The 21,170-nt window shown below is 40.0% G+C and overlaps 1 protein-coding gene across 1 annotated transcript in view; it reads left to right on the forward strand.

The window, feature by feature from the left end:
- LOC133561172 (ATP-binding cassette sub-family D member 2-like) overlaps window positions 1-21,170 on the forward strand; it is a 44,146-nt gene that overhangs the window by 4,521 nt on the left and 18,455 nt on the right. The window contains exons 2-5 of the mRNA XM_061914447.1: window positions 4,332-4,512; window positions 4,586-4,707; window positions 17,206-17,368; window positions 17,523-17,617. Coding sequence (XP_061770431.1) covers window positions 4,332-4,512; window positions 4,586-4,707; window positions 17,206-17,368; window positions 17,523-17,617 — 561 coding nt within the window. The remainder of the gene's footprint in view (window positions 1-4,331; window positions 4,513-4,585; window positions 4,708-17,205; window positions 17,369-17,522; window positions 17,618-21,170) is intronic.

The following is a 21,170-nucleotide window of genomic DNA, read 5'->3' on the forward strand; positions in this document are numbered from 1 at the left end:
TATACACCGCTTCCCACCTACATCTTTCTTCTTTGACGTCTCTATTATTAATTGAACAAATTGCAAAAGAGTCAGCAACACAGATGTCCAGAATACTGTGTAATTATGTGATTAAAGCAGACTACTTATAGCTGGGATCGGGCTGGAACAAAATCTCCGCTACAATCCGTGACGTAACGCGCTGGCGTCATCATACCACGACGTTTTCAACAAGATACTTCGCGCAAAATTTAAAATTGCAATTTAGTAAACTAAAAAGGCCGCATTGGCATGTGTTGCAATGTTAATATTTCCTCATTGATATATAAACAATCAGACTGCGTGGTCGGTAGTAGTGGGTTTCAGTAGGCCTTTAAGGAGGGAAGAGTCCACACAGATCTGTTTATTCTAAGACTGTCTAAAATGATGAGAAGTGACGAGAATAGAAATTTAAATAATTTACACAAACAATAGCGATACCAGCCCTGGGAGAGTGAACCGAGCCGTCTAAAGTTCGGAGCAATCTCTATAATGGTTGCCCTCCTCATCTGCTTTTACACACCTCAGTTGCCCCACCTTGACAGGGCTCGAAACTGAAAGTTAACTTTGCGCACACACATTCGTCACCCTTTGTCTCGTTCATGTTCTTCTTCCGGAACTTAAATGAGATACAATGTGTGTGTTTGCAAAGCTAAAAACACAGGGTGCATTCATGTTATGTTCTTCAGCATGTGAGTTTTCCTTGCCCTTTTGTGGGTTCTTCCGAGGATGTTGTAGTCGTAATGATTTGTGCAGTCCTTTGAGACATTTGTGATTTGGGGCTATATAAATAAACATTGATTGATTGATTGATATTGTACTGCACACAAGATGAAATCTCATGTACACTCTACTCCAGGGGTGTCAAAGTCAAATACAGAGTGGGCCAAAATTTTAAACTGAACAAAGCCGCGGGCCAAGGGTAGAACAAATGAACCTTTTAATAGGGACCCAAACAAGTTTTGCATTGAATATTGAACAAGCAAGGCTTATATAACTTTATAGTGACATGCAAAATTGAGTTTCAAATAATAATAATAATAATAATAATAATTAAAAAATATCAATGGCATATCAAATAAAAATTGAGTGCCTCTTTTCTATTTGCAGCCTTCTGAAGTAAATATCAAAATAAACTTTGTCCACAGGCTAATAATAAATTTGAAAATAAAGTAACAATAATGAATGAATCAAACATTCAAGCCTTGAAGTAACAAGAGAAAGTGCATGAATAAATTGTTAATTATTGCTCAGTTTGCTACACTGATTTGCTTGAACAATGAATATGGAACGAGCAATAATTATATAACTTAATAGTGCAAAATCAACATTCAAAAAACAAACGAAAAAAAATAAATGGTCAAATAAATACAATTTAAATAAAACATTTAATGCCTATTTTCTATTTGCAGCCTTCTGAGGTAAATATCAACACTAGTTTTTTTCCACAGGCTAATAAATCTTAAAATAAAATAATAATGAGATGGGTGGGGTTGGTGGTGGGGGGCGGGTTTTAGTGGTAGTCAGTGCTGCAAGGGGTTTTGGGTATTTGTTTTGTTGTTTTTATGTTGTGCTACGGTGCGGTTGTTCTCCCGAAATGTGTTAGTCATTCTTGTATGGTGTGGGTTCACAGTGTGGCGCATATTTGTAACAGTGTTAAAGTTGTTTATACGGCCACCCTCAGTGTGACCTGTATGGCTGTTGAGCAAGTATTCGAGGCAATCACTTAAGTGTGTGTACAAGTTGCATATATCATGTGACTTGGCCGGCACGCTGTTTGTATGGCGTAAAAGCGGACGTAACAACATATTGTAGACAACTCTAAAGGCAGTGCCTTTATAGTACTGGCGGGCCAGCTCTAATGTTAATTTGATATTGCCTCAAGGGCCAAATGAAATTGTACGGCGGGCCAAATTTGGGCCGCGGGCCAGAGTTTGACACCCATGCTCTACTCTGTCCAAAGGTGGGAAAATATGTTTCTAACAGTGGCCTACGTGAAACGCTTACATGGGGCTAAACGATGAAAACTGTGACTCGATTTACGTTTTTTACATTGGTTGATATCTATAATTATTGATGTTTTTATGACTCATGGAAAATGTGGACGAGGAAAAAAATATATAAAAAGTTAACATTTTTATTTCAAATGTAACCTTCCTCTGATAATAATGCTCTCAGCTATTAAGGCAGAAAGGAAAAGTCAACACAAGCATGGAAAACACTCAAACAATATAAACAAAATTGTAAAATCCCATTGAACACTTAACATTAACCTCCTAAAATGAAGGTGCAAAATTTAGGAATATGTAAGAAATGCTTATTAAATGGAAAAAATAGTGCAAAGTGTAAAGCCTGGAAATTACATTGTCTGTGTAACATTCAATTCAGTCTGATATTCTTATTTAAGTATGGAAATGAATGTATGTTGTGCAGTAATTCTTATTTAAGTATTTTTGGACCAAATTATTATTTTAGAGTAGCAAATTTGTTTAGCCGCGACCCCGAGCGGGACAAGCGGTAGAAAATGGATGGATGGATGAATGGAAATGTGTTTTGCTCTGTCATTCGGGAGGAGCTCCGAGTAAAGCCGCTGTTCCTCCACATCGAGAAGAGCCAGATGAGGTGGTTCGAGAATCTGGTCAGAATGCCCCCTGAATGCCTACCTTCAGAGGTGTTTAGGGTACGTCCAACTGGCGGGGGGCCACGGGGAAGACCTAGGACACATTGGGAAGACTATGTCTCCCAACTGGCCTGGGAACGCCTCGGGATCCCCCGGGAGGAGCTGGAAGAAGTAGCTGGGGAGAGGGAAGTCTGGTTCTCTCTGCTTAGGCTGCTTCCCCCACGTCTTGTCCTCGGTTAAGCGGAAGAAGATGGATGGATGATGGATGGCCATTTGTTGTATTTTGTTTATTTTATTCAAACATTAATGCACTTCGGATCCTATCTGTTGTTTCCATCCTTCCGAAAAAAGAATGTATGAGGGTTGAAAAATTCCTAAAACTGCCTTAATGTCAAGGTAACTTTACCTGATTTTTTTATCGACAATTTCTTTGAATTTTACATTCTCTTCACTCCATGCAAAGAATCAACAGCTATGCCGCAGCCAAACTTGATAGTTGATACTGTGACCTGATAGGACATGGGTGTCAAACTCCGGCCCGTGGGCCAAATTTGGCCAGCCGTGTAATTTCACTTGGCCCTTGAGGCAATATCAAATTAACATTAGAGCTGGCCCGCCGCTGTAACACCGCATTCACCGCTAATACTCTTACTTGCCAAACCTCACGATTTTCCCGGGAGACTCCCGAAGTTCAGTGCCCCTCCCGAATTTCATCCGGGACAACAATATTTGGGGTGGGCTTTAAAGGCACTGCCTTTGGCGTTCTCTACAACCTGTCTCCATGTCCACTTTTCCTCCATACAAACAGCGTGCCGGCCCAGTCACGTAATATATGCGGCGTATACACACACACAAGTGAATGCAATGCATACTTGGTCAACAGCCATACAGGTCACACTGAGGGTGGCCGTATAAACAACTTTAACACTGTTACAAATATGCGCCACACTGTGAACCCACACCAAACAAGAATGAAACATTTCGGGAGAACATCTGCACCGTAACACAACATAAGCACAACAGAACAAATACCCAGAACCACTTGCAGCACTAACTCTTCCGGGACGCTGCAATATACACCCCCGCTATCACCAAACCCCGTCCACCTCAACCCCACCGCCGAAAAAAGGCATTCAATTTTTATTTAAATTTTATTTGACATGCCATTGATATTTTTTAATTATTATTATTATTTGAAACTGGATTTTGCATGTCACTATAAAGTTATATAAGCCTTGCTTGTTCAATATTCAATGCAGAACTTGTTTGGGTCCCTATTAAAAAGGTTAATTTGTTCAACCTCGGCCCGCGGCTTTGTTCGGTTTTAAATTTTGGCCCACTCTGTATTTGAGTTTGACACCCCTGTGATAGGATGTTAGCATGTCCCACCCACATAATACTGTATATAATATATATATATGAATGTACATTTGTGTATATAAATACATTTATGTATATATATATTTGTGTGTTTGTGTGTGTGTATATATATATTTATTTATTTATTTATTTATTTATTTATTGAACGCATATTTTATTGCTATCCATTAGTGCATGTGCATCACAATACGAAGGTCCTGAGTTAAATCCCAGGCTCTGGATCTTTCTGTGTGGAGTTTGCATGTTCTCACCGTTTTTGTCGGCTCAGCCCTATGCATACACACCTGACAATGCGCTATGATGTCCACGGCAGGTGGAGATGCGTCAGCTCCAAAAGTGCTACCGCGCCCTGGCGGAACAGATGAACCTGATCCTCTCCAAGCGTCTGTGGTACATCATGATCGAGCAGTTCCTCATGAAGTACGTGTGGAGCAGCTGTGGCCTCGTCATGGTGGCTGTGCCCATCATCACCGGCACCGGATTCGCCGACAACGGTAGCACAGACAAAATCGATAGAAATAGTGCCCATGGCGATTCCAGTGTTTTATCATTTTTTGGCTTCGACAGAAACAGCTGATGGTCGCAAACATATGATGGTGAGCGAGAGGACAGAGGCTTTCACCACCGCACGCAACCTTCTCGCCTCGGGAGCGGACGCCATCGAGAGGATTATGTCATCCTACAAAGAGGTGACCACCCTTATGCAATATATCAAACTCAACAACTCTATTTAAATAATTGTCACAAATAAAATAAAATAAAGCAACACTAATATGGCCCTAATGTGTGAATGTGAGTGTGAATGTTGTCTGTCTATCTGTGTTGGCCCTGCCATGAGGTGGCGACTTGTCCAGTGTGTACACTTCCTCCTGCCTGATTGTAGCTGATATAGGCACGAGTGACCCCAAAGGGAATAAGCGGTAGAAAATGGATAGATGGAAAATAAAATAAAAACATGGGGTCGTTATTCAGGGGGAAAAAACTCAGTGTGGCTGTAGGCAACCTCCCGTGTAGTTGTATTACTTCCATCCACTCCAGTAGCTGTATTTGGTAAGCGGTCAGCATCCAGCATCTTTGTCTAGCAGTGTAAGCGCTTTAGAAGGTTGGTACTAACCTACAAAACCATCAAAACATTGCTTCGCAATAGGGCTGGGCAATATGGTCTTTTTTTAATATCTCGATATTTTTTGGCCATATCACGATACACAATATATATCTTGATATTTTACCTCGGCCTTGAATTAACACTTGATACATATAATCACAGCAGTATGATGATTCTATGTGTCTACATTAAAACATTCTGCATTTATATATGCTCATTTTAAAGTTTCATGCAGAGAAGGAAATCACAATTAAGTCAATTGACCAAAAGTTTATCCATTAAACAGTTATTAAGCAATGGCACAAACGTTTATGTTATTTCCAAAACAGAAAGTGCAAGATTGTCAGAGACATTTTAAGTGTCAAATAAAAATCAGCTGACTAATAGGAAATCAAATAGTGTTTGTCCTTCGCTATATGGTAGATCAGTGGTTCTCAAATGGGGGTACGCGTACCCCTTGGGGTACTTAAAGGTATGCCAAAGGGTACGTGAGATTTTTCTAAAATATTCTAAAAATAGCAAGAATTCAAAAATCCTTTATAAATATATTTATTGAAAAATAGCAACAATTCAGGAATCCTTTATAAATATATTTTTTGAATAATACTACAACAAAATATGAATCTAAGTTCATAAACTGTGAAAAGAAATGCAACAATGCAATATTCCGTGTTGACAGCTAGATTTTTTGTGGACATATTCCATAAATATTGATGTTAAAGATGTCTTTTTTTGTGAAGAAATGTTTAGAATTAAGTTCATGAATCCAGATGGATCTCTATTACAATCCCCAAAGAGGGCACTTTAAGTTGATGATTACTTCTATGTGTAGAAATCTTTATTTATAATTGAATCACTTGTTTATTTTTCAACAAGTTTTTAGTTATTTTTATATCTTTTTTTCCAAATAGTTCAAGAAAGACCACTAAAAATTAGCAATATTTTGCACTGTTATGCAATGTAATAAATCTGAAACTGATGACATAGTGCAGTATTTTACTTCTTTATCTCTTTTTTTCAACCAAACATGCTTTGCTCTGATTAGGGGGTACTTGAATTAAAAAAATGTTCACAGGGGGTACATCACTGAAAAAAGGTTGAGAACCACTGTGGTAGATTACTATACGCATGTTATTCAATTCTGTTGTTAACTATTTATTTCATACGGTGTTGATCTAGAAATGTTTGCCTCGGCATATTGTTCGTGTGGCACCGAACGGAGATGTTGACATGCGGAGCCACTCCTCATATTCTAGCAGGTGACTTTTCAAGTGATGCTACATATTAGCAGTAATGCTACTTTTTATAGCAACGCTTTTGCCCCACACTTGACAAATTACAGTTGTCTGTTCGACATATTCCCACTTGAAGCCAAACCGCCGCCAGACGATGGACCCTTGCTGTTTTTCTTGGGAATTACTTCTTCCTTGATTCGCGCCCTTATTTCTCTCGTATTACCACTCGCACGGCTCTGTTTAGCATCACAGCTAATGTTACCCATGCTGCTACCTCTCTGCTCTGCGAGGGCGTATACGTATGTGACGTATGACGTGACAGTATGTAACGTGTGTAAGAAGGTGCGCTTGCTGGTGTTGAGAAGGAGAGACAAGAAAGAGGGAGAAGAGCCTGTAGTGTAATACCCGCAGCTAAAAAAGACTGCGTGAGAACGTATACTCGAATATCACGATATAGTCATTTTCTATATCACACAGAGAAAAGCCCGCGACATATCGTGTATATCGATATATTGCCCAGCCCTAATTCGTGGTAAAAGAAAATTACATTTTTATTGAATTCCAAATCCTTACTGAAGTAGAAACAAATACGTTTTGGGTAACACTTTTGTACGCGGAACATATTCTAAGTAACAAAGACTTAATTTAGAGGTATTTGGACACTAGGGGAACATAATATAAGTAAAGACTTAATTTACAGTTATTTGGTTAGAGGGTTAGGGTTAGGGTTAGGCCATGCAGAATAAAGCATTAATAAGTACTTAATAATGACTAGTTAAGAGTCTATTACCAATTTTGCATGTTAATAAGCAACTAATTAATGGTGAATATGTTCTCCATTCTAAAGTGTTACCAAGTTTTGTATTAGGGCTGCAGCTGTTGATTATTTTAGTAATCAATATTCTATCGATTCGTTTATTCGATTACACTTGTTCACTTCAATGCGTAATTTAGTGAAAATACTTGGGAAAAACAATATTTTCCTGCTTGGTGTTTTTTTGCATCATAGAAGCGCATCATCAACACTAACTTTGGCATATATATATATATATATATATATATATATATATTAGGGTTGCGAATCTTTGGGTGTCCCACAATTTGATTTAATATCGATTCTCGGGGTCACGATTCGATAATATATCGATTTTTTTCGATTCAATTCTCGATTCAAAAACGATATTTTTCCGGTTCAAAACGATTCTGTATTCATTCAATACATAGGATTTCAGCAAAATCTACCCCAGTCTGCTGACATGCTAGCAGAGTAGTAGATTTAAAAAAAAGTTTTTATAATTGTAAAGGACAATGTTTTATCAACTGATTGCAATAATGTAAATGTGTTTTAACTATTAAACGAACCAAATATATGACTTATTTTATCTTTGTGAAAACATTGGACGCAGTGTGTTGTCAAACTTATGAGATGCGATGCAAGTGTAAGCCACTGTGACACTATTGTTCTTTTATTTATTTTTATAAATGTCTAATGATAATGTCAATGAGGGATTTTCAATCACTGCTATGCTGAAATTATAACTAATATTGATACTGTTGTTGATAATATTCATTTTTGTTTCACTACTTTTGGCTTGTTCTGTGCCATGTTTGTGTCTACTCTCAATTGCTCTGTTTATTGCAGTTCTGAGTATTGCTGGGTCAGGTTTGGTTTTGGAATTGGATTGCATTGTTATGGTATTGCTGTGTATTGGTTTGTTGGATTGATAAAAAAATAAAATAAAAAAAATTTAAAAAAGGTGATTCTTTAAAAATGAAAATCGATTCTGAATTGCACAACGTATTCGATTCGATTAATATTCAAATCGCTTTTTTCCCACACCCCTAATATATATATATATATACTTTAAATGTGTGTGTGTGTGTGTGTGTGTGTGTGCTCTACTGTAGCGGTCAAGTGAAAACTATATTGGTCTGGATTTGATAAATGTTTGTTAGTTGCACTAGTTAAATGATTAATCAAAGGAGCAATATAAATATATGATTTTTCTGAATTTGAATTATTTATTTAATCATTGCAGTCTTGTCATGTATATATTTTCAACTAGCCTCTCTCCAATCACCGCTTGCTTCCAACTACCGCCCCGTCGTCCTCTAAATTCATAAATCCGAGCATTTAAAGGCCGCAAACAAAAACAAAACCATGTAAGACATCAGCAGGAAGACGTAAGATCCTTTGGCAGTCATGTTGCAGCATGCTCTGATTGCATGTTGTGTGCAGTCACACAGCAAGCTGCCGCTTGAATCACCAAAATGGCATTCCTTGTACATGTACTCACAACTTCAATGGTGTGTTGTTGGATGAGCTACTTGGCTCTTATTATATGGCACTTTCAGTTGTAGAGGAAGCATGTTAATAAAATAATGCACTATTTTAATTGTATTATTCATTCAAAACCAAATTTGTAGCATCACAAGTTTGTTATAATTATCTCCAGCTTGCAAATCGCATGGAATTCCTCTAGTTCAGTGGTTCTTAACCTGGCTTCGATCGAACCCTAGGGGTTAGGTGAGTCGGGTTCAGGGCTTCGGCGGAGGTCAAAACACACCCGACTCATCGTATGAATACTAACTTCTCCCTATCGGTGTATTATGAATACGGCAACAGCTGAATGATTTGCAGGTGTGTAATTTGTTGTAAGTTTTCTTGTCTGAACAAGGTGATGTTCATGCACGGTTCATTTTGTGCACCAGTAAAAAAACATGGTAACACTTTAGTATGGGGAACATATTCACTATTAATTATTAACATGCAAATTAGTAACATATTGGCTCTTAACTAGTCATTATTAAGTACTTATTAATGCCTTATTCGGCATGGCCTTATTATAACCCTAACCAAATAACTCTAAATTAAGTCTTTGTTACTTAGAATATGTTCCCTTAGTGTCCAAATAACTCTAAATTAAGTCTTTGTTACTTAGAATATGTTCCCTTAGTGTCCAAATAACTCTAAATTAAGTCTTTGTTACTTAGAATATGTTCCCCAATACTAAAGTGTTACCAAAAACATATAACTTTGTCTTGAATTTGAAAAAAAAACAACATTTTATTTTTCACTAAAGAAGGGTTCGGTGAATGCGTACATGAAACTGGTGGGGTTCCGTACATCCAACAAGGTTAAGAACCACTAGTTAAAGGGTAACTGCACTTTTTTTTTTTTTTTGGGCTATCATTCACAATCCTTACGTAAGACAAGAACGAATGTTTTTCTTTTTTGTGCATTCTAAATAGTAAAATAAAAACAAGGTGGCTAACAATGCAGATAATGTGAGTACACTATTCCGCCCATAAAGCCCTTTAAAAAACCTCCAAAAACCGGCAACAATACTCCACTTACATCTCTTGACCTGAATATTACCCAAGTATTAGTGATCTTGTTATTATAAGCGCTAACGTTGAATAACAATTTTTTTATAGTGGCGCCTGGATGACCGAGAGCTTTTCCTGAGGGAACTCTCCTGAAGGAATCAATAAAGATCTATCCATCTATCTATCTATCTAATGTGGCTATATTTACATACTGAGCCAGTGAGCTGCTGCATTGCCTCTGAGTTGGTGAAAGTTAATTTTAGATTCTAAATCACGCCTCTTACCTGGATAGTAGAAGGTTGTGACCATAAACCAAGATGTTGGTCAACTTTGACATTCAACTCATATACGGAGATGGCGAACGACACAAAAAAAACACTTGTTTGCAGGCTTTTTTTTTTTTTTTAACCTCAGGTGTATTATGAATAATTCTTCATCCAAACAGGAAGATAAGAACATCCCATTAGTTGGCATCCCAGTGAGTGCAGACATTGTACAGCAAGTGATTGTGTTTTACTAGACTACTACTCACCTACTCAGTGGCCTAGTGGTTAGGGGTGCCCACACTTTTTCTGCAGGCAAGCTACTTTTCAATTGACCAACTCGAGGGGATCTACCTCGTTTATAAATATCATTTATATTTATTTATTTATGAAAGAGACATTTTTGTAAACAAGTTAAATGTGTTTAATGATAATTCAAGCATGTGTAACACATATAGATGTCTTTCTTTCACAAAGACAAGAATATAAGTTGGTGTATTACCTGATTCTGATGACTTGCATTGATTGGAATCAGACAGTAATGATGATAACGCCCACATTTTCAAATGGAGGAGAAAAAAAGTTGTCCTTTCTGTACAATACCACATGAAAGTGGTTGGTTTTTGGCATCTAATTCATCCAGCTTCCATACACTTTACAAGAAAAACATTGGCGGCAAATTCCGTAGCTTGCTTGATTGACATTCACGGCACCCGAGGGTCTTGTGAGATGACGCTGGCTGCTGCCAGTTCATTATTATGAAAAAATGACAGAGAGGAAGGCGAGAAACACTTTCTATTTCAACAGACTTTCGCGCCGTCCCTTCCGTCAAAACTCTAAAGGCCGACTGCACATTTCCTATCTTCACAATAAAAGCCCTGCTTCATGCTGCCTGCGCTAACAAAATAAGAGTCTCGGAAAGCTGGCGTGCACAAGTGATGTGCACGCCAGCTTTCTGAGGGATCGCTTGTGCACGCCAGTTTTCCGAGACTCTGTATTTAGTTAGCGCAGGCAGCATGAAGCAGGGCTTTTATTGTGAGGATAGGAAATGTGCAGTCGGCCTTTAGAGTTTTGACGGAAGGTACGGCGCGAGAGTCTGTTGAAATAAAAAGTGTTTCTCGCCTTCCTCTTGGTCATATTTTCATAATAATGATCTTGCAGCAGCCAGCGTCATCTCACAAGACCCTCCGGTACCGTGAATGTCATTTAAGTGACGTCTTGGTGAAGATTGATGATCACTAATTTTTAGGTCTATTTTTTTTAAAAGCCTGGCTGGAGATCGACTGACACACCCCCCGCGGTCGACTGGTAGCTCGCGATCGACGTAATGGGCACCCCTGGGTTAGAGTGTCCGCCCTGAGATCGGTAGGTTGTGAGTTCAACCCCCGGTCGAGTCATACCAAAGACTATAATAAAATGGGACCCATTGCCTTCCTGCTTGGCACTCAGCATCAAGGGTTAGAATAGGGTGTTCAATCCCCATGAATGATTCCCGGGCGGGGCAGCACTGCTCCCCTCACTTCCCAGGGGGTGATCAAGGGGATGGGTCAAATGCAGAGGACAAATTTCACCACACCTAGTGCGTGTGCGACAATCATTGGTACTTTAACTTTATATTAGTAGTCTAGCACTAAGCAATACTGCTACATGATGCTTGGTGTTTCACTAAAGCTGCATCTGTTTAGCCCACCTGTTGCTCATATATTATATTTATGTTCAGGCTCAAAAAAAATATAAGTTTATGGATCATCCTTTTTCCCAAAGTAGTCTTTGTTGTCTCTCATGAAGTCTGCCATGAATAGTAATATTGTTTTTGTTAAAGGGAAAGCGAACGTTGTGTTGGATCTGTAATGCACCGCCATATGCTTAAAAATATCAAAATACGTAAATACTACATAAGTGTGCCAGTTACTACATGACAACATTACAGCATGTATAAAACATGTTGATAGTTTTTTTTTGTACAACAGAAATAGAGCAACTCCCATGGGCTCCATAGTTAGCTGACGTTTGCTAACGTTTATTTACGATTTAGAATGCTTAGAAAAAAATCAATTTATCCATCTTCTTCCGCTTGAATGTGGGACGAGGGTCCCTGGTTCAATCCCCACCTAGTACCAACCTCGACAGGTCCGTTGTGTCCTGAGCAAGACACTTCACCCTTGCTCCTGATGGGTGCTGGGTAGCGCCTTGCATGGCAGCTCCCTCCATCAGTGTGTGAATGTGTGTGTGAATGGGTAAATGTGGAAGTAGTGTCAAAGCGCTTTGAGTACCTTGAAGGTAGAAAAGCGCTATACAAGTACAACCCATTTATCATTTCTCCGAGGTCGGATCGCGGGGGCAGCAGCCTAAGCAGGGAAGCCAAGAGTTGAAAAATAAAATGAAAAATAAAAACCAATGTGTTCTTGTGTGACACAAGGATTGTGAATGATAGGCAAAATTCCAAATTCAGTGCTGATCCTCTTTAACCATACAGTCTTTAGGTCCGTTATGTAAATATTTTCAGATTTTCAGAGAAAGGCAAAAGGAGTGTAATTGATTGCCTTCGTCTGATGACTGGCAGAAGCGCCTTCTCTGAGAGCTTAACCTCGCTGTGAATAATCCTCCATCTGTTTATTTTCCAGCCTACATCTCTTTCTCTCTTTGTACTCTCCAAATGTAAAACGCCACTTATAAGGCGCATGTTGTCGAACATCAGGCTTAATAGTAAAGATCACCCGATTATCGGCGCCGATATTTGCCATTTTGACGTACATCGGTATCGGCCTGTTTTAATCAATATGTGCTTTTTAAAAAAATTGTATGCAAATACAACATAACTACATCAACAGACACAATGTATACATAGTATTAAAAAAAAAAAAAAGTTTAAGTACCATCCCATTTGCCCGACATGAGAAAAGTTGTCTTTTTTGCCAAAGCCCAATTATTGTTTTAAATTATTTTAAGAATAAAAATTACTCTCATTGTCAATATTTCTCCCGAAATATGTTTTGATTAGGTTATTTTTTTCCTCTTGCAGTGCTGTTCGCCTGCAGTACGTCTCCTCTGGCTACCTGTCAAAACTTACATTTTTGGCCGGGAAATCCAGTTTTTGTCTTTCTTTCTTGCCGTCTTCCCTTTCCCGTTTTGTTGGTTTTCGCCACAAGAGCGATCGAGTCGCTCAAATAGTCTCCAACTGAAAATCTCGGATCGTTGCGCGTTTCATGTTCCATGATTCATTTAAATAAAAAGGCAATGAATGACGAGTGGGAAAGGTACACTTAAGTTCGATATAACGCGGTCGTTAAAAAATCCAGATTGCGTGATTCCCAAGCTCACGTTGAAGAGAACTTTAAAAAAAAATTTTTTTCAAAATAATACTATAAAATGATGCCGATTTATGTAGTGAAAACAGCGGGGGTTTCAGACTTACTGTACTAAGGCTTAGTTGTTTGTGCTTTTCTGTCTTGTTGACGGTGAACAGTGGCATGACTCTGTCTTTAAATTGTCTGATTTGGTCTTTCTTGAACTTTGAGACTGCACAATCCTGTCTCCCCGAATGTATGGATGCTTGTTTTTCTAGGGACACACACATCGTTGATCTGCTTCAGAAACGTCAACAAAAAGGGCTGTTTTCTTTTCAATGTAGACCATGGGTGTCAAACTCTGGCCCGCGGGTCAAATTTGGCCCGCCGTGTAATTTCATTTGGCCCATGAGGCAATATTAAATTAACATTAGAACTGGCCCGCCGGTATTATACAGTGGCGATGTCGCTGTATCACCGCATTCAACGCTAATTCTCATACTTGCCAACCCTCCTGATTTTCCCAGGAAACTCCCGAATTTCAGTTCCCCCCCCTTAAAATCTCCCGGGGCAACCATTCTCACGAATTTCCACTCGGACAACGATATTGGGGGCGTGCCTTAAAGGTAGTGCTTTTAGCGTCCTCTACAACCTGTCGTCACGTCCGCTTTTCCTCCATACAAACAGCGTGCCGGCCCAGTCATGTAATATATGCGGCTTCTACACACACACGCACAAGTGAATGCAAGGCATACTTGGTCAACAGCCATACAGGTCACACTGAGGGTGGCCGTATAAACAACTCTAACACTGTTATAAATATGCGCCCCACTGTGAACCCACACCCAACAAGAATGACAAACACATTTCGGGAGAACATCCACACCGCAACACAACATAAACACAACAGAACAAATACCCAGAACCCCTTGCAGCACTAACGGGACGCTACAATATACACCCCGGCTACCAAAAAACTCGATTTTGCATGTCACTATAAAGTTATATAAGCCCTGCTTGTTCAATATTCAATGCAAAACTTGTTTGGGTCCCTATTAAAAGGTTAAGTTGTTTAACTTTGGCCCGCGGCTTTGTTCAGTTTAGAATTTTGGCCCACTCTGTATTTGAGTTTGACACGCCTGATGTAGACAAAAAAGAGACCAGCAAAGCCCAAAAAAACGGCCTCTTGAAAGTAAACACATTTGTTGCATCTGCTTTACGTCACTGCTGGCAAACAGCGAGGGTTGAAGACGATAACGATAATGTTTGGTGGATAGCCCCTGATGTGACATAACGCGTATGGTGAATCAGGCTAAAAGTCACAGGATGAGCCGTGCAGGAGCCACTCTTAGGTCAACACAGCATTGATAGTTGGATATTTGGTGAAAAACTATGTGGTTGGCTCTGGTGAAAAAAAACACAAAAAAAACGGTCGGAAACTGAAGGTTCATGGCACGACTGCGTTTTATAGAACTTCGCTTTGAATCGAACAGCATTATAACAAATGTTAACTGTATTGTGTAGGTGAGGAAGGGCAGGCAGCAGCTCACACATTCTCATACTTTCTGTAACAGGCAGCTTGAAAAATGTCTCAACTATAAACCACCTGAAGGAGGCCAGAATAGTTTTTTATTAAACTGTTTGCAATATTTTAGGGTTTCTTACAAGGAAACCTTTCAATGTATTAAATCCATAAACTGTCATAAAATTGTATAACATTGAGTAGCTAGCAAGTTATTATGATGTAGACCAGGGGTGTCAAACTCAAATCCAGAGTGGGCCGGAATTTTAAACTGAACAAAGCCGTGGGCCAAGGGTTGAACAAATGAACCTTTTAATGGGACCCAAACAAGTGTTGCGTTGAATATTGAACAAGCAAGGATTATATAACTTTATAGTGACATGCAAAATCAAGTCTCAAATAATAATAATAATAATAATAATAATAAAAAAATATCAATGGCATATCAAATAAAATGTAAATAAAAATTGAATGCCTCTTTTCTATTTGCAGCCTTCTGAGGTAAATATCAAAATAAACTTTTTCCACAGGCTAATAATACATTCGAAAATAAAATAACGATAATGAATGAATCAAACATTCAAGCCTTGAAGTAGCAAGAGAAAGTGCATGAATAAATTGTTAATTATTGCTCAGTTTGCTACACTGATTTGCTTTTCCACTGAATATGGAACAAGCTATACTTGTATAACTTAATAGTGCAAAATCAACTTTCAAAAAACAAACAAAAAAACATAAATGGTAAAATAAATACAATTTAAAAAAGACATTTAATGCCTGTTTTCTATTTGTAGCCTTCTGAGGTAAATATCAACATTACATTTTTCCACAGGCTAATAAATCTTAAAAATAAAATAACAATGCGATGAGTGGGGTTGGAGGTGTGGGGTGGGGTTAGGTGGCATATTGTAGTGTCCGGGAAGAGTTAGTGCTGCAAGGGGTTGTGGGTATTTGTTCTGTTGTGTCTATCTTGTGTTACGGTGCGGATGTTCTCCCGAAATGTGTTTGTCATTCTTGTTTGGTGTGGGTTCACAGTGCGGCGCATATTTTTAACAGTGTTAAAGTTGTTTATACCGCAACCCTCAGTCTGACCTGTATGGCTGTTGAGCAAGTATGCGCGGCATTCACTTAAGTGTGTGTATATGTCGCATATATTATATGACTTGTCCGGCACGCTGTTTGTATTGAGGAAAAGCGGACGTGACAACATATTGTAGACAACGCTAAAGGCGGTGCCTTTTAGGCATGCCCCCAATATTGTTGTCCCGGTGGAAATCTGGAGAAACTCAGGAGAATGGTTGGACAAGCCGGAGTTTTGGCAAGTATGAGTATTAGCGGCGAATGCAGAGGTATAGTACCGGCGGGCCAGCTCTAATGTTAATTTGATATTTCCTCAAGGGCCAAATGAAATTGTACGGCGGGCCAGAGTTTGTCACCCATGATGTAGACAAATCCCACATTTTCACAAATTTTGCCAGGAAATGTCACATATTTTTGAAATGCAAACATCAATGCTCCTCTTAGAAACACATATTAAAAAAGTTTGTGAAATCCCTCATGTTTTTTGGTGCTAAATTGATTAGTTTTGTCCCCAATGGTCCGACATTTCTTAAAAATAAAATAAAAACAACTTTGTCCAGCTGTTTACTGATTTATACTTTTCATGTTTAAATGAGGGGCTTCACGGTGGAAGAGGGGTTAGTGCGTCTGCCTCACAATACGAAGGTCCTGCAGTCCTGGGTTCAAATCCAGGCTCGGGATCTTTCTGTGTGGAGTTTGCATGTTCTCCCCGTGAACGCGTGGGTTCCCTCCGGGTACTCCGGCTTCCTCCCACTTCCAAAGACATGCACCTGGGGATAGGTTGATTGGCAACACTAAATTGGCCCTAGTGTGTGAATGTGAGTGTGAATGTTGTCTGTCTATCTGTGTTGGCCCTGCGATGAGGTGGCGACTTGTCCAGGGTGTACCCCGCCTTCCGCCCGATTGTAGCTGAGATAGGCGCCAGCGCCCCCCGCGACCCCAAGAGGGAATAAGCGGTAGAAAAAGGATGGATGTTTAAATGACTCTTACTACAAATAAATATCGACTCCAAACATTGATGATCGGCCTCCCAGACTACTAATAATCAGTATCGGCTGTAAAAAAAATATAAATCAGTCGCTCTCTACTTCATAATTCTCCATGATTAAGTTCCGCCCCACAACATCAGGATGTGTGTTGTTTAACAGAGAGGCAATATTTGTCAACAGCATGTGTCGTCTCTCGGTGAGGTTTACCGCGGCTGATACTGTACTTTTTGAGAAAATACTAGGCTGTTGAAAGTGAAATCCCAAGAGAATACAGTTGCAGAAGTAATGCATGGATCCAAAACTGTTTTTTTCTGGGTCATCCTAACATTGACGTAAAAAAAAAATGTACCTTTGACCCTCCCCCATGTGTGTTCAGGTCACAGAGCTGGCAGGCTACACGGCGCGGGTCCACAACATGTTTATGGTGTTCCAGGACGTCCAGAGGGGCGTCTACAAGCGCTCCTCTCTCACGGCCGCTACGGGAGGGGAGAAGAAGAGCAAGCCCGAGATGCACATTGACGGACCGCTGGAGATCAAAGGTACATTAACCACTGAAGTAACACAGGAAGTAAAGGGCAAAGGTCAACATATCCGGAACAAATCGCCTCTTAAAGTATTAAGCTGAGCGATGCTAAGAGGTTCATGCGTAACTCCCTGTTTTCCCTGATCCCTATGTGTGCCCTCTCGCCTCAGGGGAAGTAATCGACGTGGATAAAGGCATCGTGTGTGAAAGCGTGCCGATCATCACGCCTAACGGCGACGTGGTCGTGTCAAGTCTCAATGTCAAGGTGGGGTAGACGAGTCTCATTTATCCTACTATAATGGTATCCAGAAAGTCTGAGTTTTTCTTCCGCTCTCTCACACCCCCACCCTTCATTTACCATTTTTTTTCTTCTTTGCATATTATAAAAAGAAGGGTTGTCATATTAGGCAGTGATGGGCAAGCTACTTGGAACATGAATTAAGCTAAGCTACAATTGATTGATTGATTGATTGATACTTTTATTAGTATATTGCACAGTACAGTACATATTCCGTACAATTGACCACTAAATGGTAACACCCGAATAAGTTTTTCATTTTGTTTAAGTCGGGGTCCACGTTAATCAATTCATGGTACAAGTTACTCTTTATTCAATCAATCAATCAATGTTTATTTATATAGCCCCAAATCACAAATGTCTCAAAGGACTGCACAAATCATTACGACTACAACATCCTCGGAAGAACCCACAAAAGGGCAAGGAAAACTCACACCCAGTGGGCAGGGAGAATTCACATCCAGTGGGACGCCAGTGACAATGCTGACTATGAGAAACCTTGGAGAGGACCTCAGATGTGGGCAACGCCCCCCCTCTAGGGGACCGAAAGCAATGGATGTCGAGCGGGTCTAACATGATGCTGTGAAAGTTCAATCCATAGTGGCTCCAACACAGCCGCGAGAGTTCAGTTCAAAGCGGATCCAAGACAGCAGCGACAGTCCCGTCCACAGGAGACCATCTCAAGCGGAGGCGGATCAGCAGCGTAGAGATGTCCCCAATCGATACAGGCGAGCGGTCCATCCTGGGTCCCGACGAGCGGTCCATCCTGGGTCTCGACTCTGGACAGCCAGTACTTTATCCATGGTCATCGGACCGGACCCCCTCCACAAGGGAGGGGGGGACATAGGAGAAAGAAAAGAAGCGGAATGGAGCTATGCTACAGAAGAAGCAGGGATGGGAATTTTCCACGGATCCGCGGAATTTACGCCAATTTTGGCGCCGCCAGGGTCATTTATATAATATAATGCCAATGTGTGAAGGCACCAGGTTGGCTAGCTCTAATATCAGCTGACGACATCAACCAATGACATTGCCCGTTATAGGCGTCTGCACGCGTCGTTCGCCGACAATATGTAGTCCAGGGGTAGGGAACTTATGGCTCTAGAGCCAGATGTGGCTCTTTTGATGACCGCATCTGGCTCTCGGATAAATCTGAGCTGACATTGCTTAACACAATAAGTAATGAATAATTCCACCTGTAATCATAGTGTTGAAAATAACATTCAAAATATAAAACATTCTCATGCATTTTTATGTTCAAGAAGTTGCGTTAATGGTAAGAATTAATTTATTTATTATTGGTTAGTGTTGGGCTTGCCCTCCTGGGGGTTCTTCAGACCACCAAGCACCGACATGAGAGCCTGTTTTAGGGTTAAAATATTGTTTTTTTTTCAATTACTCTCTCAGTTGCTTTCGTCCTCATTAGCCCTCTGGCTCCAGCCCCAACCCTGTCTCTCCTCCTGGCTGCTGCTTATAACAGAGCGACAGGTGATTAGATAACAAGGCCCAGGTGGACCATCTACGCACCTGTTGCTGATTTCGAGGCCGGTCCTGGCAACATCCTGCTTTGCTGCAGGCCTGCAGGCCACGCCAACCTCCACAGTTAGCTTCAGAATAACAATGTTATTACAAAGAATAAGAGACCTATTATACTCTGGAAATGTTGGTCTTACTTAAAAATGCACGTGTTTAGTTGTGTTCAGTGTTAAAAAAAATATTATATGACTCTTAGGGACGGCGTGGCGCAGTGGGACAGTGGCCGTGCGCAACCCGAGGGTCACTGGTTCAAATCCCACCTAGAACCAACCTCGTCACGTCCGTTGTGTCCTGAGCAAGACACTTCACCCTTGTTCCTGATGGTTGCTGGTTGGCGCCTTGCATGGCAGCTCCCTCCATCAGTGTGTGAATGTGTGTGTGAATTGGTAAATGTGGAAGTAGTGTCAAAGCGCTTTGAGCACCTTGAAGGTAGAAAAGCGCTATACAAGTGCAACCCATTTATCATTTATTTATTTATCTTAGGGAAATATATTTTAAAATATTTGGCTTCTTGGCTCTCTCAGCCAAAAAGGTTCCTGACCCCTGATCTAGTCCCTGATCCTCAATTATTGTGAGCGTTTCTAAACTCGTATTCTGTTTATATTGGTTGTGTTTTTCGGCGATTAATCTGGAAAGAAAACACAGCAGCTCTCAACTAACACGATCCTTTATTGACAAAACAGTTTCAGACATGGTTAAGCTTATTCCAGATAGGAATGCTTCATTAGCGAAATATATCGATAAGGGCGTGAGAAACAAGTGGAACTGGGCATGGCTGGATGTATCTATCAAACTGAAGGTGAAGATTAACAACAATATCGTAGAAGTAGACGAACTGATCAGCGATTTCATTGCAAAGTGCGATGAACTGGGATGTGCTCAGTGCTTATATTGCAAGGACATTGTGAACTATGGATCTCGGGGGAAAGATGGCACTCTTTGACCACGCGAAATCGGCAAGGCATCTAAGTAAAGTGAGTTTACAGAGAAGTCATTTTTCACTGGGATCTGCCTTCAAGCTGAAGTCAAACTTCGTCACAAATGCTGCCTCAAATCAACTATCGAAGCCTCCCACCTCGGACTCGGCTCCTCTCACACCAATCTAGAACAGACGAGTCCATTCAGAGGTACAATACACGATCTTATGTATTTCAAAATTTTTATATTTTGAATTCTGGTTAATCCATTTTTAGGCCGATTTTTGTCTATAATCCAAAAGTGTGCAAGAGTTTGATATATGTGTAAACTTGTATACATAAATTTCATCACATGATACATTTTTATGAAAATATTTGCTAATAAATGTGAAATTTTGGTCAGGAGAATATTGTTAGATTTTGACTCAAAATAGCTAACATAGATTTCGAATTTTTTTAGGGGGGAGGGGCACCATGTGCACTCGGGTGCGGCCGCTATGCGGCCTTCCGCAAAGCGGTGCTTTAGGATTAAAACATTTTCAGCTGATTTTATAAATCTTCATTCCCATCCCTGAAGAAGCTATCCCCAGAGAATTGTAGCAAGCTACACTACAAGCTATTCGGCAAAAGTAGTTTGCTACATTATATAAGTATATAACTTCATGTACAACTTTCCACCAAACAAAAGGAACAATGCTCAGATTGTTTTTTTATTGTTATAAACACTAGCTAGAAACATGCCCTCGTTTAGGATTCTTAGTCCCCTCGCTTCAGGAGGGAGGAGTCTGTTTATTCTACGGCTGTCTAACATGATGAAAACTGGATTGTGGTGATTTTAAGTGCAGACAAAACGAGGAGGAAGCATGCAGTAAAAAAGGGTATTTAATGATTAAACAAACCAAAAAGCGAAAGCAACAGGGAAGTGCTCTCACTGGAAAAACTATAAAGTAAACAAAAACACAATGCTGGAACACAGCAGAAACACTTACAAAGAATGTAGAGCAGACAACTTCCACAAAGTACATGCGAATTTGAGCTCAGTAATATAATCCACTTCACTTCACTTC

The sequence above is a fragment of the Nerophis ophidion genome, linkage group LG10, assembly GCF_033978795.1.
Source record: "Nerophis ophidion isolate RoL-2023_Sa linkage group LG10, RoL_Noph_v1.0, whole genome shotgun sequence".
Lineage (NCBI taxonomy): Eukaryota > Metazoa > Chordata > Actinopteri > Syngnathiformes > Syngnathidae > Nerophis > Nerophis ophidion.